Source organism: Plectropomus leopardus, chromosome 8 (genome assembly GCF_026936395.1).
Source record: "Plectropomus leopardus strain MGB_pleo_1.0 chromosome 8, ASM2693639v1, whole genome shotgun sequence".
NCBI lineage: Eukaryota > Metazoa > Chordata > Actinopteri > Perciformes > Serranidae > Plectropomus > Plectropomus leopardus.
Window position 1 is genome coordinate 16,555,125 of NC_142183.1, and position 15,885 is coordinate 16,571,009.

At 39.4% G+C, this 15,885-nt stretch overlaps 1 protein-coding gene across 3 annotated transcripts; it reads right to left on the bottom strand.

Moving 5' to 3' along the window:
* Nucleotides 1-1,336: 1,336 nt before the first annotated feature.
* nxf1a (nuclear RNA export factor 1a) lies at nt 1,337-15,574 on the bottom strand. Of its 3 annotated transcripts, none has more exons than XM_042493256.2 (23): nt 15,431-15,574; nt 15,148-15,228; nt 12,667-12,777; nt 11,878-12,088; nt 10,170-10,332; nt 9,993-10,076; nt 8,968-9,072; nt 8,657-8,737; nt 8,161-8,230; nt 7,752-7,840; nt 7,496-7,603; nt 7,288-7,397; nt 4,812-4,848; nt 3,914-3,982; nt 3,655-3,710; nt 3,339-3,446; nt 3,058-3,116; nt 2,832-2,947; nt 2,686-2,728; nt 2,510-2,588; nt 1,888-2,070; nt 1,730-1,790; nt 1,337-1,635 (listed from the first exon to the last, which is right to left on the bottom strand). In XM_042493256.2, the coding sequence occupies exons 2-23, from the start codon at nt 15,215-15,217 to the stop codon at nt 1,597-1,599; spliced, it is 2,052 nt and encodes a 683-aa protein (XP_042349190.2). In that variant the 5' UTR covers nt 15,218-15,228; nt 15,431-15,574; the 3' UTR covers nt 1,337-1,596. The 3 variants fall into 3 exon arrangements, with proteins under 3 accessions (XP_042349190.2, XP_087937116.1, XP_087937117.1); XM_088080990.1 differs by having other exon boundaries at nt 12,718-12,777; nt 15,431-15,573; XM_088080991.1 differs by lacking the exons at nt 12,667-12,777; nt 15,148-15,228; nt 15,431-15,574 and adding an exon at nt 12,846-13,109.
* Nucleotides 15,575-15,885: the final 311 nt, after the last annotated feature.

Genomic DNA, 15,885 nt, shown 5'->3' on the forward strand with positions numbered 1-15,885 from the left:
ATTCCCTGGGGTGCAAAAAGCATGTTTTTCATAGGCCGCGATTGTGAAGAACACTTCTGTTAAACTGGGCACACCCAAATGGTGCGAGGCCCGGGGCCGACCCAGAAAACGCTGGAGGGATTATATATCTCATCTGGCTGGGGAATGCTTTGGGGTCTCCCAGGAGGAGCTGAAAAGTGTTGCTGTGGAGAGGGACATCTGGGGTGCTTTGCTCAGCCTGCTGCCCTCAGGGAAAATGCATGACCCTCCCTTCAACTGGTTAACCATAATTCCCAGTGGCCATGATACATTATGTAATTTCTGTCACTGTCAAAGACAACATGCTTTTCAAACCCAGTTGTGGGTTTTGAGATTCTGAGAGTACTAAAAATAATACAAAATACCACAGTTTGAAGTCAAATGTCTCTCCCCTGATCCAAAATCAAAATAGATATCTCTCTCCAGTGCCTACAAAAATAATTTTAATTGCCTCTCCTGTTTTGCACCACCCTGTCCCTTCTCATAAATAATTAACAGTCGCTAAGTAAAATTAAAATAGCATTTATATGACAGCAACCTTACAAAGTGGGACAGTTTATGGCATTTTTTGTGATATTGCATTATTAAATTGAATCACACATTTGATTTACAAATCAAATGTGTGATTTTATATACTATGGTTTTAATATACTATATTATAGTCAATAAAAGCTGTCATATCTCATAAAAGGTCTCTTATTAAAAATTCAGTTTGTCAGTCAAGTATCATAGAATAGATAACTAGATGCAGAAGAGCAGCTTATACTCATGTTTCTCAAGACAAATTTTGTCGACTCAACAGTAGGTTTGAAACCAAGCTTTAAATGCTTTTCTAACAATGTGTGTTCCTATACAGATATCTAAAAACATGACTTGTGTCAACATTATAACAGCTTTATGGCCTTCACATTTTTGCACTACTGGTTTTATTTTCCCATGTGTTTACTTCTGTTAAACTTTTTGTCAAATCAGTGAAACTGTATGTCGTTTCATCTGTGGAGTAAAAAGGAAGTTAAACGCATCAAATATACTGCTTACATTTTCTTTTCAGGTTTCATCTGTATGTCAGTGTCCCTCGGCCGATGGGATGTGCTCATGAAGACGAACATCTGACTTCATATATTGATGCAAACCATGAGAGGTGGGCGAAAACTCTAGAAAAGCTAGTTTGAGTTGAGATATTCTTTTGTGTGAAACAAGCCGAATTTTCACACTGAATATTTTGCTCTTATTGTGGCTGAAGTGAAATGTATCATTTGTGAAACAAAATAGTTTTTTATTGTAGAACATAATATATCAACTTGAACACAAGACAAACCACTGGCCGTTCGTCTTTATTCCTACGAAAACATGTAGTGATTTCTATACAAAAGACCAAAAACTACGGTTACAATGACCAAACCAAAAATGGTATCATAACATCAGTCTTTAGGTCAAACAGATGGCTGTTAAAACAAAATAGTAAACTCAATCTACATTATTTTTAATAAAAACAAAAAGGCAAAGTTTAAAGGATAAAGCAAAAGCCATAAATAAAATTACTGCAAATTTTATTTCACAGATGTATGATTTATCTCTTCATTTTAGGAACGCAACATCAGGGATCTTGCCGTCCGTCTGGAAAGCAAAAGAGAAGAAACCATTTTAGGGTCTTGTTATAAAAATGGTCAAACCTTTATGGAGATGCAGAGAGATTAAAACCTTGTGTTACCTTTAGCTGAGTGAAAATTTGTGCCGCTCTGTTGAAGTCCCACTCGTTGTCTTGCAGGCACCTGCAAAAAGGAACAAGTATTAAGATATTTTGAATTACGTGAATAAATCATGTACTGCAACACTGCAAACACCACACGTAAAAAAAAGTAAACCTACTTCTGGGACCATTCCAGGTTCATGCCAGACTTGAGCGAGAAGGCTGTGAGCATCTCCTGCTGCGGTGCAGTGAGGGTGGGGACGGGGCTGGAGGATGGAGTCGGGGCGGGAGCAACAAAGGCGCGGCGAATTTCCTCAGTCGTAGCCATCCGGATGAAAAGCTGGTCATTCACGATGCACAAACTGTGGCACATGAGGATCACAACAGACAGAAAATAAGATCTGACTGTTTCGGGTATTTCAAGAGGAGCTGATGTTTCTACCACACACACTAAACAGCAAGATCTTTAAGGGACAAATGCAGTGAAAGCAATAACAGCTGTGCATCAATTGATGCTCCTGTGGAGCAATGCAGGTATCAGGTCGTCAATGCCAACACCACAGAACAAGCAGATTTGGGAAAAGATTTAGGAAAAAATAGAAATGTCTATTTGGGAAAATAGACATTTCTACTTAAGCAACGTTTCATTTCTACACTCTCGCTGCACGCCCACCTCTCTGCCTCTCTGACTGACTGAGGTGAGTGTTTATTTGCAGTAAATTGTTCAAGTTCTGATGAACAGGGAAAATGTGAAGGACAGCAGGAAGACAATACAAACAATTGGGAGCTCACTAAACTTACCCAGAATTCCCAGCTGGAACTGTGATGAAAACTCTCGAGAAAGCCATGGTGGACTCTCGAGATTTACCATCAACAGCGACTGAAAAACAGGTTTGAGACACGTTAGCAACAAAGTTGACATCACCCATCTTTGCTGTGGATGAGAGCAAAATCTAAATCACGACAGAACAAGTCACCTTCTTTGAAGACTCCGCTCACTGTGAATGATAGTAGTGTGTTCTGTAAATGGAAAACATTTTTTGCAGAATTAATACAAAGAAGTGATTCAGAGAAAGAGGACAAACCTATTAAGTGCTGGCTGCCAGAACAAACAAAGACTCACCGTGTAGGTGTTTACGTCGACAGTAAAGGAGGCGATGTCGTGTTGAGTTTTGGGCAGCTCGTTGAGGAAAGCAACCACGTTCAGTCGCGTGTGCTTCAGAAGTCGAAACCGAATCGCTAAAAGAGGAAACGTTCAGAGAGGGAGAACATCAGGAAGCATCACGAAAAACACAAAAACATCAGTTTAACAGCTCATCAAAGGTCAACAGCTCAGCAAATAAACTCACTGGAGTCTTTGATCCTCTTCAGGTTTCGAGTGTCTTTGTGATACTCTCCCAGACTGCTCCTAAAACCAGAAGAGACGAGCAGATGGAATCACGTGTGAAGACAAAGACACGGACGTGTCCATGTAAGAGCAGCCAGTGACGGGCAGAGCAACACAAAAATCTTATAAAACAACTTAAAATTCTAACTGTGAAAACACTGAAAAACTACAGATCCCATTCCTTCACGTGTTATTTAGTGTTGTCACATGTTAACAGAGGTGGGCCTCTTTGTGTTTTCTTACCGGGAGGGGTTCTGGGTGGAGTACGGTGTTGTGAGGGATAACGATGCTCCATCATGGTAAGCATCTAGGAGTGGCTGTCTGTCCCCAGAGTCATATATACTGTAGTACCTGCACATGTCAGACAAGTTAGTTTTCTTGTGTGTGTCGCTGTGGTTCTTTCTTGCCCACTGAAGTTGTATTTAAAGTAGTGCTGGTGAAAACAGCCACAAGTGAAGTCACATTACCGGTGCGTTAATCCCAGAAAACAGGCACCGATGATCTGACTCTTGTGACTGTCTACATAAAAAAAAAGAAAAAAAAAAAGGCAGACACTCACTGTTGCAAGAACCGAAGGATGAGGGCCTTGATTTCATCTGAGCCAAAACAGCTGCCCTGGATTGTCAAGTGGAACAAACATTTGTCAGGTACATTTATGAAGACAATAACTGTCGTGACACTTTTAACCTGAAGAACATCACTGCAGCTTCAACTCATGAACTTAATTTCTACTGAAATTCACGTGCTCCAAGCAAACATTGTTAATCTGTCAGTCTGACTAAAAATATAAGATCAATCACGAGAAAAAAACAAATAACCTTGCAGGGGGGGATAGTGGTGGGTGTCTCCACATCAAATCCAATGGGTGGGGGAAGGTCATGACCATCCTAAAAAGACATAACATGTGCAGGAAGACACATGAGAGAGACATAAGGACTGGCAGAAACTAAGTGCCACTGACAGGGTTCCCACGCATTTTGCATGGACAAAAACGTCAAAACCTTTCATGACTTTTAAGACCAATAATAATAATAATAATAATAATAATAATAATAATAATAATTTGCCCCACTTGCCCAGCATTTTTCAAATATATCAAATTCTTTCCAAACATAATCTCAGCTGGCTGGCATATATGGAGGGAGAGACGAAACATTAAGAAATACATCACTGTAAACATGACACACAGACGCATATTAGATTATTATGTCGACAGTTACAGACAATAAATTTGCCGTTATGTTACATTACATGGAAAGTCATCCACGGAAGATTGCTGTAACAATTTCATTACTCACAACAAAATTTCATGATTTTTGTTTTCAAAACCTTTAATGATTCTGACTGAATCCATAACTTTTCCAGGTTTTCCATAACAGCGGGAACCCTGCATTCAGTATTCATTTCTTTCGGGATTTCAATGCATGCAGATACAAGCAAATGTATTTCACAAAATATATTGACTCTACTTTTCCAAACTCACAGAAAGTCAGAAGACTGTCTGAATCACAATATTGCAATGTGCTGCTCTGATTTATCACAGTAGAGCCAGTGTTCAATGTGATCTATAACTCAGCTGCTGGGATGATTCAGACAGACCCAACACAAGAATGTACTTTTGTACGTGTAGATTTAAAAAAAACAAAAACTTAACAGCACTCTTTAGGGTGAGGATGATTACAAATAAATGAAGTGAGGAGACAGACGTGGACTTACCAGTTTGAGAAGCCGGGGAAACCTCTGCCGCACAGCACTGGTACAGAACAAAAATCAAGAGCAAGAAAGTTATCACAAACTTCACCACACAGATAAATCATGCTAATACGTGTAGATAGCACTGACAGTCACACCTGCTGGCCCATTTAATGTCATTTTGTGTCTTTCAGGTTGGGTCATTTTTAGTCGATATACTGTCAAAAACATTTTGCATAATACAGTCATAGATACATGAAAATGGAGTGTAACTACAACCAGTGCCACAATGGATTTATTCTTTTAATACATGTAGAGCTGCAAATGGACTATGTTTCACACCCTTTGCCTCCCTTCAGTTTCATGCTGTGCCCTTCGACATATCTCCAACCCCAAAGTGTACTTACCAGCAGGTATACTCACCCTCTCCCCCAATATGGAGATACACACAGATCTGACATGGGGAAGCAATATAAGCACACTTTTCTAGGAACACACACATATAAACATGCAGACCCACGATCTACCGGACTGCGCTGAAACCAGCAAAAACATCCATTTTTAATTAGTGAAACAAAGAGGTTATGCACTGTGGGGAGAGGGGTGGTTACCGCCAGTTTTGTGTCTCCCACCCACAATCTCTGGCCAAGATGCTGAGGAACAGATGAGTCTATGTCACAAAACAAAACAGAAACTGAGGAAAAATGTAAAGTGAAACTCATACAAACACCAACTCAAGTGGTCTAACATACATGCCAATTACTATTCATCATGTGCGTGAGTTTGTCGATGTTGGCGCCCATAATTATCAGCAAAGAAGGACGACCTGAGAATAGAGCTGAACAGAAAGGACAGATGGCCTCAGAGTAAGCTGGACGCAGCCGTCCCACCACTTATCCTGTAAACCTTCCCCAGCTGCACAAGCAAACTAGTTATCAATACAGTGTGTCATAGCCACCATCGACTCTGAGGAGTTAGGTGTTCGTGCATTAGCAGCCACTAGACTTCATGCTGTAAGCTTGTAATTTTCAAGCTTAATTTGGGCCCATGTCTCTGGTTGCAGATGGACTGGGAGATCATTGAGCATTGGACTAAAGTTGCAGTTATCTACTCTGCTCTCTCTGCTTTACATTTGAGCCTTTTTGTACTGGTCACAGCTTTTAGAAACGGGAAGAGGGAAGTGTTTTCACATTTTCATTTGACTTATTTCAGGCAAAACTGGACTTCAATTTCCAGTTCAGAACACATTTCCCTCCGAAGTTAGTTTAGGGTATTTTGCCAAACTCTCCACTCCATTCACTGAACAGCAGGGGCCTCTTTTAGGCCAAAAACTTAGTGGAAGAGACAGACTGCTTTCTCTCTTTGGCTCATCAGTGGTCATTGATAATGACACGTTTCCCCCTCCGCCTCCGCCCAACGGCTTCTTCTGTCGAGTCCCGTCTTCTCGATTCCTTCTCGTCACTTTTTCAGTGAGTCACAGCTCACAGGGACTGAGGTCGAGTAATCGTGACTGTGCCTGCCTTAGGTTGTCCCGGGGTTTCGAGGTGGGATCTTACCCGTCATGGGCTAACCAGCCTTCCATACTCGCCTGACACAGCGGGCCGGTTGGGCAAGGGTGCTACGAGGAGGGGAAATCACTGGCTGTGGATTTCCTTTGTATCATCCAAACATTTGTCAAGACAACTGTGCATTGCCCTCTCTCCATTAAAAAAACCTACACTGTTTTGCAGTACTGCTCAAGAGATGAGATTGCTGTAGATTCATATTTTTGAAAGCAGTTCACAGTAAATTATGTTAAAAGTCCGTCAGGCTGAATGTTTTCTTTAAAGAGAAAAAAAAGCTTCTTCTCAGAGTTTTATATCATCAGTAGTGCAATGGTGTTTTACAGCAATTTATGGGACACTAACCAGGATGTCAGCAGGGGAGCGCTGCGTACAGCATCACTGAGAACCATAAAATAGACCAAAGCTTGAAAGGATGTCCTGCAGAGAAGCTGATTAAGAGCGAAGGAGCGAAGACGGCTGTTCAAACTGTGGACAGTTTAAGCAAGCTGAAAGGATAACCAATGTGGGTGTTAGCTGTCCTCTCAGCAACTTTGGGAAGTAAGTTTAGTTTGCGGTGTGAAAAGGAAATGTTAATCATCAAGGTGGGGAAAAAACATGTAAAACAATCAAAAAGAAGAATTTTTTTGAAACTATTTGTTTCTTTTCGATATTTCTATCTCCACACATGAGTTTAAACAAACAGGGAGTTAATAATGAATGTCAGCTGGCTCTGCTTGGTCCAAAGTTCACCCTTGACTACTGGGAAATGACTTCAGTTATGGTACATCATGTGCACACAAAGAAAGGAGTGCTTGATCTTCTTCTGTAGCACGCTGCTGCTTCCTCCTGTCATACAGGAAAGACTCCTGGATACCTCTGCACTCACACCAACAGTCACACCACTGTGTCCAATTCATAAGAACAACTCCCCTCATCCCCCAAAATCGCTGACTGACCTGATGTACGAGGCCTGATCCTTGAAGAGGTCACAGAGAGGGTTCCTGTTCAGCCACAGCTCCACCAGCTTCAGGCCTTTCACCTTGTCCAGCTCCCGGTCGGTCTTCAGCTGGACGAGCGCAACGAGAAAGTACAAGTTGAAGTGAGGAGGATTGAAAATAAACCTGGTTATTATTTGTCGTCGATAAACTGAGCAGCCAGTCTCACCTCGTTGTGGGAAAGGTTGAGGGTCTTCAGATTTGGTGTCTTGCTAATCAAATCGGCGAGTTCATCAAGTTTGTGAATGCGATTGTTACTCAGGTTCAAACATGTCAGCTGGCAAGAGACAGAGAGACGTGTAAGCATAGTCTGACTTAGATAATGACAAAGCAGCTACAGTGACACCTAAATAATCACAATCGCAAACAGTTTGTTGCTCATTTTTCAGCAATCACTATTAAAACATCTGCTGTAATCATTTTACCTCTGGAATGTTTTCTTCAATAATCTTGATGACAGCTTCCATGTTCGTCTTCCTGTTCAAAATGACTTCAATATTCTGGGACGCCAGATCTGTCACATGAAATAAAATTAGCAAACAAATATTGGAAACTCCTTTTTCAGTGACAGTAATAAGTAAATGAAATCCTGGAAGATTCAATTTCACTACTGGACTGCAACATCTCCAGCATCATCAATGCAAAACAACATTGCAGCGACCAATACTTTGAACACAGGAAGACCAGACAGACAGACAGTAAAGTCTAAACAGCAATAACCAGATAATAAGTTATAACAACTAGTCTAGTATGAATTATCAAGCTTTCATTGAATCAGTGCTCAACATCATGCCATACCTGAGATTTGTGCGTGAAGGAATGAGAGATAATTACCTGGGTCTGTTCGGATGTTGTTTAAGTCTAGTGCTTGCTGGGAGCCATCAAAACGTTTTGCCATGCATTGCTGTGAAAAATAAACAGCGCCTAACATGAGAGGCCTCATCTGAACAGCAAAACATCGTCAAAATTATTAGAAATTTCCTTCAATGTAATCTGACTGGATTTAAGAGCTGAGGGAATAGGGACTGAATTTTTAAAAACATGAAAAGCAGTTGTCTTAAAAATGAACTCCTGAAACAAAAGTTGGTTCTCTCTTCGTCTTCTATCATATGAAGTGCAAAGCTGACTATACCTAAATTACTTAAGTGCATGTAATGGGCCTTATTGCAAAAACCTGCACATTTTTTGTCATTATATCGATATACTTTTTTGTATTTTGCTCCACACTTAACACGAGCCATATCTGTGAGACTTTAGTCATCTGAAAACATCATTATTGTCTCAGCCGCATTCAGACCCTTCAGTCAGTTTGTTACTTCCTCTCGCTCACCTTCAGATGCTCCAGATGTTCAGGCTTCAGGTCAGAGAGGAGGAAGGACGGCGGAGCACTGGGGTTGATATGTACTTCCACCTTAAAGAAACAAACATCATATGGCATAAAAGACACTGGTAAGTGGAGTTTTATGGTGTCATTTATGGTTATTCAAGATTGCAAAAATATTGGTTTAGTGTTTGAGACAATTCGACAAAGACAGAATAAGAACACATGGTAGTGTAGCCATTATTAACAGTTAAGGATGTTTCAGACTTTAGACTTTCTGCAGAAATAAGAGTGAGCTCTCCATTAATAACCCAACATACCTTATAACCGTCTGTGTCCGTGATCTTGTGAGAACATTTGTGCAAAGCACCAGCAGTAGAGGAATCATCCACATAGAAATGGGCCCTGTTATGGTCAACATGGTACTGAACAGACAAAAAGGAGAAAAAGACAATTAAAACTCATAAATAGAAAGATTTTGTCAACAAACACCCTTTGCTTAAAATCTTTAGCTTATGAATGTGCCTCAATGTAGAATGGAGATATTTTTAACAAGCAAACAAGAATAAAAAATCAAATAAAAAAAAGCAAAAATACAAACTCAAAGCCCCCCAAAAAACGTCTGTTGTTTATTCATTAAAATGGCGACAGTGGTGTGTGTTAAAATCAGAGCAGACAACATTAAAAGCCAAAGTTTGGATACACGAAGTCAATAGTTGTTACGTTGTGTGTGAGCCTCGTGAGTCACTGTTAAAACACTGCAACTGTACGATGCACCTACGTAACCATTTGATCCGACACCACGCAGATATTTTGCAACCTGTTGCTAACGCTAAAGCTGAGGATCATACACTAATGCAGGTAGACAAATCCTGCAGAAATGTTTATTACTTTTGTTTAGTTCAACTCAGGCAAAAATGTGCACTTTTCTGTTCTTTAAATTTATTTTTGTTTTAATTGTTTATTTAAGAAAGAATAATGTAATGGTAAAATAAGTTTTAGTGTCAGCTTGTTCAAAGTCTACAGATAATGCACGCTTTATTGAAGATATCAGAAGGTATTTGAACGAATTATCTGAGTATTTCTGACATCAACACACATAACTGATTCGATATCAAAGCAACTGGATCAATATCGAATCTAATCGAAATCAAATCAAGTTGTGACCCAAAGAATCGAAGTCGAATTGAATTGTGAGGTTTTTGATAATACCCAGCTCTACATTCATGCATTTCAAAAAGGCACAAGAGGGTCTAGAAGCTCGCTCACTTTAAAAATACACAAAAGCCTTTTTTAAAACCTGCTAGTTTACAAACAGTAATCATACAACAATGTGAGGTCCTACCTGCACAGGTGTGAAAGGAACTGAACAGATGTTCTGAAGAGCCGTCAATAACCATTTCTTGTCATATTTTCTTCCATGTGGTATCTATCAAACAGACCAGAATGCAAAATATGAGCTCCTTTATCAGATTAAGAGATAAAAGCATAGACGACCTGTCGCCACCGTCACAATACGCACCGTTACTTTGAACCAGCCAGACCGGTTTTTCCCAGTTCCCCCATTTCCTCCAAATCGGTCTCCTCTGAAGCCGCCTCTTCCACCTCCTCCCCCTTTGCCTTGCCGCCTGTCTCTGTCAAAGCGTCCATCTCCTCCTTTCCGCATAGGTCTTCCATACGGGGTGCTGAAGAAGACAAACACAGAACATGTGTTGAAACAATCCTCCTTGAGCCGGTGCCCACAGTAGAGACAAAACAAACAGCTGTTTACATTCAGTGTTTCTCCCGTCCTGGAGGCTTAACAAACATTTTAACACAGCGAAGCAAAGCCGTCTCTCTTTTTGTCTCAACTGTCGTGACTGTTTTTCAACAACTGATGTTGCATTTACGCCATCAGCTGTTACTGCCTCTGAAATCGATGTACGTAACACCATGCCCAGCTCTGTTTCCTAGACATTACTTAAGTATACCACTAGTTTGAAACAGTAAATCCGTTTTTTGAGGGAAGCATATCGCAGTAAGAAAAACGTGGAGGAAATGTTACTTAGCAACGTAGCAGTCGAGTCACAAAAATGTAGATACTAAAAGTATCAGCAAAATACTCACCAAAAATGTATTTTATTAGTTTTCTGCCAAAATAAGCAATTTTGCAAAAAGCATCCACTCTTAGTATTTACAGCATCTCTCTTTTATATTTTAAGGTTTTTTCTTAACATTTAACTGAAATCAAAATATTGCCTTAACTGAAGTTATTTATTTTTGCCTTAACACAACCACATCCATCTGCACTACATATGTCCGCAATCCAGTCCAACCACATCCCCGCGAATCCAGCGCGGTACATAAATGTTTCACTAATTTAAAGTAACTTCGTCTGTGAACATATTCCAGGCAGCTATTATGTTGTCACCGCAATGCAACTATGAATGCAATATAGTATTATACAAACATAATTTCCAAGCAACGGGGATGTCGCGCCGATGTTTGTGGTCAGTCCTTATGCTGGCAAAGCACCAAATACAAGCTATCAGAACAACCTCTCATCAAAACAAGCTTTATAGCTCAATCAATGGTAGAAAACTCCACAGTGTGCTTTTCACAAATGTTGTTAAAAACTTACAGGCCTTTTCTGTCCCATTATAGTTCCAAAATTGGCAACAGGCCCCCAAAAGTCCCCTAAGAAGTTTAACAGTGTGTGAAATACACATGTGGCTTATGAGTCACCAGTGAGTTCAAATACCAAGGTAACAGTGATAAATTAGTCAAACAAAAAAAAACTTCACTGAGCTACATTTACTTTCAGTTGCACTTTTGCTTGATTTTCCACTTTTTGGGTGGGTGGAGGACTTGCAGTGGTTTTCATATTCTGAGAGCAGCCAGAGGAGTTACATGTGAAAGTGGTCACATTTGTTCTGCTTTTTTTGGTCTGCTACAGACTACAGCACAGCTTAGGATGCCTCAAAGCGGTTCAAGCAGAGACACATGAAAGAATTAATTTAGTCGCCTTACATAGACAGAGCATACAAAAAAAGCCATTTTGTCTTTTCATTTAAAACTTAACTCTTTTTCTTATGGCTACGCACAACCCTCTAAGACCTCTTTAGGCATCCAGGTGCTTGATTCAGAGCTTATCAATGTGTCACACGGTGACAAACATATCTGATGACAGTGATTTAATTACCAACAACCCGTTAAACAACACATCGGCTCAGTCTCTCAGCCCTACTTACAATCTGTTGTGGGGGCCGCCGTCCTGAGAGCCGTCACTCATAGTTACATCTGGATCAGCATCATCAAGCCTAGACCGCGGCCCTGGACCTCCGAAGCCTCCAGCATGGCCGCCCCGCTGGCGGTCTCTGCGGGACCTGTCATACGACCGACCCTTGTGGGATCCTCGGCCTTTACGGTTGCGAAACTGTGGTGCGGTTCTGTCATCATGCTCTGAGAAAGACAGGAGATCAAAAATTAGTCACACACATACACAATTGAAATTAAAACACAAACAAATTTGAGTCTAATCAAAGTTATATAATACCATTTTGTTAGCACTAAATCAAAATAACAGAATTCACCAAATAATGCTCTACGCTGAGACGCAGTGAATGAACAGAACTACATATACATTAATTATCAATGCATATTTAAAATAAATATATTTATATACTATTATACTACTTTTTTTCAGGTCATTACCTTGTTTGTTTTTGCTTTTACTTTCCTTAAGTGCGAAGTTTCAGTTCCTTGTTACTTTTTTAAAGTGATGTCTTGTAAAATTACTCCCTGCATTAATATGTTCTTGAAAACAATCACACCAACTTGCTCAAGTTTCAAAGGGTTAGGGATACAAATATTAAGACAAAACCTCCATAATCAATCACAGCTGACAAAAAATACAAACTATCTGGCCATGACGTACTGAAAGCTGCAGTAACTGTATCCAGCATATTCATTTTCGAGGCTATACTCTGTTCTCTGGTATTGTGATAATAACATTATAATGTCATGAACTGGGAAAATACTTGAAGTAACATAATTAGATGTCCAGGGTGGCGCCCAACATGTAGTTTCACCTCTTCGGACCATGTAACCAGCTCTCCTGACCTCTCGCCTCACAGTAAAGTCCCCTCGGTCTGAAGAAAAACGGCACAAGCAGCACAAAAGACGTGAGGTTAGTGCAGAGGGGGACAGGCTGTCTTACCGTTGTAGTAATGCCCGCCGTCCGCCATGTTTCTGGAGTAGTGTTAGGTTAAAAAAAACACACGCAGCCCTGGGTAACAACAATAATGGCCGGGCCTCGTCTCTCTCTGTCACGAAACTCAAATGTTGGCCAGAGGAAGAAGCTCCGACATCCCCGAGTCGATCGGAGGAGACACAAAGGCGAGCACGCCGTGATCGCACAGCGCTCTTTAACTAGCTGCAGGCTAGGCTAGCTTCTTCCACTGCGCGGTGACGAGAAGACAGCGGAAGTACAACTTTAAACACAGTTCTCTTCCGGTGCGGGCACATAGCGCGGGAGATCGAAACCAAAAATAAATAAATAAATAAATAAAATTAATAGATGGTAGAAAAGTAAAACATTACAAAAACCTGAACGCATCACAGTATAAAGGTTTGCTAACGTTAGCTTTAATTTGATGTCAGCGGTAAGCTAATGTTAGCACACATTATAAACAGGTTTAACCTACTTGGTGGGTATATTTAGATAAAATAAGATAATCCTTTATTAGTCCCACAGTGGGGGACTTTGCATTGTTACAGCAGCTATGAGGTACAGGATAAAGAAGAACAATACAATGGTAAAAATAATTTCAAATATAAAAATTGTTGATTAGTAAAAAAAACAAGGTGCCAAGTATAATAAGAAAACAAGGTGCAAAAATAGTAACATAAATTTACAAGATGCCAACAATTCAACTGTCTAGAAAAACATATATATATATTTAAAAAATATGTAATTCATATAATTGCACATGGCAGATAACTGCACACACATATACACAATATATATATAAACTATAAATTATCCCCAGGAGGTTTTAAATAGCCTTGGTCTTAAAATATGTGTATCTGCCATTTATAGATTTATGGTCTTGAAACTGAACATCAAATCTCATTAACATTTAATCAATCATCAATATAAATTTGCATTCCTGTTTAGGATGAATTTGCTAATAAAAAAAAACATTTAAGTTAATCAAAAATTGCATTCATACACTAAAATCAAGGGACTATTTGTTATTTTGAAGGGAGGATTGATGCAAAAAAGGGGAGGTGTGTCAAATACACATTTAAGCACTTATGTTTTGGTTTTTTTTTTTAGTTTTTTTAATTTCTGCTTATATGGGAAGGGCATGCAGATTTGAATGGTTATATATTGTATTTATTTTACCACCAATAATTTCTCAATTCACCTTAGCCAGAAACTGTAAAAAAGGAAATTATGGTTAGATTTTCACATTTCCTTTCCACACATCATGTGGCCCTATGTCTATATCAGTATATGTTTATCTTAATAATTAAATGACCACATGTATTTGGTTTGTCTTTCAATATCAATTATTTGTCTTTAGGTTCACTCAGTTGTGTTATTACTATAATATCAATTCATGTCATATGATGTGCCTTTTTGACTGTGCAATAAAAAACAAATCAATTTTAAAAAGTAATATTGACTATTTCCCTTGTTTTGCAGCCCATGTGTACTTCCTGTCAGCTGATGTCATTCAGATAAAAAGCAAAACATTCCAACAGGAAATACTAAAGAATGTTCATGTTGTCAAAACAAAGTTTGAAACATCTAAACTTTTGATTAAAAAATGATGTGATTTAAAAAAAATATGAAATGAGTGATTTGGGAGATTTTTTTTTTTTTTTAAAAAAACATGACTTTAAAACCCACTTGTGTTTTGGAGTTCTGGGGATATTTCAAATAAAGACAAAATTTGACCGATTAAAGCTAAATGTCCCTCCTCTAAGCTAAAAAAAAAAAAAAAACCCTCTTCAGTGATTAAAAAAAGTGCCTCCCCTGTTTTGCACAGCACCTCTTACAACTAATGAACAGTCCCTGAGGTTTTTGAATCCAGTCCGTGTCCACACAATTACGGAATATCCCTTTAATCTGCTGCTTGTGTTATTTGAGTTAGATATTTGTAATCCTCTCATTACTGACTAAAATGCAGCAAGTTTCAGTAGTTGCAAATGGGCATTGTCATTTAGTCAAGTTTAATCTCTAATATGACAGTACAACATTTATGTCTGACAAACTGCAGGTACAGTTTGGGCTGATTAGCAGCAAAATGCAGCGTCTCCCATAGTGATCAACACTATAAAACTTTATTTACTTTTAAATATTTACCATTTAAACTACATTAACCCCGTGAGACTTATACGCGTCCATGCATATTTTAACATCCATAAGTATTTGACTAAACCTCCAGGAAAACCTGTCCAAACTCTGTCCTCAGCTGTGAACTTGGACATAAACAATGAGCCAAACTTACCTTCATTCACCACACGTGCCACCACGGCGAGGTTCGGGTAGCCCCTCTGACAGAAAGTCACTCGGTCCATCCGGATAAACTCTTCAGAAAAACAGTCAAAATGTATATTTTCTCGTTAAAATAAGAAAAAAAACACACGCTCTGTATTTTTTACAACTTCGAGCGAGTGTAAATTGATGTTAGCTTTAGCTAGCTAGCTGTTAGCCTAAGCAGGGCGCCCTGTGGGACATCATGCTGGACTCTCAAACACAACCTACGATATTAACCGGTTAATTTCTTTTACCGTGGTAATATTTCCTGCGATGGTATTGGAAACAATCGTCCCCGGCTACTGTCTGCAGTCCCCGCTGTTGTCCGCCACCAGACTGTCCCGCTCACTGTCCCTCCAGGACTGACAACAATATGGCGCCACCTGCTGGAACCGACCGGGATTACGTCACACTACGTTACATAACATTTTTACTTTTAAAAAAATACATTCAAAGTTACCATTTTAGCAAGATTACCTAATTAAAACGACAGCCATGAAATAAACATGACCTAAATGAATATACGGTTTCGTTTAAACAGTTTTACAAAGTTTTTGGTTTATTTTAAAGTCAGTTGTAGGCGCAACATAGTGAGAGGTTTGTCTTATATTTGGCATAAATAATCGACAGAATATTAGAAACATCTGTTTGAAACATCTCAGCACTGTGAATTGCAGTCTCAAAAATGACCACTAAGTTTAATTATTAG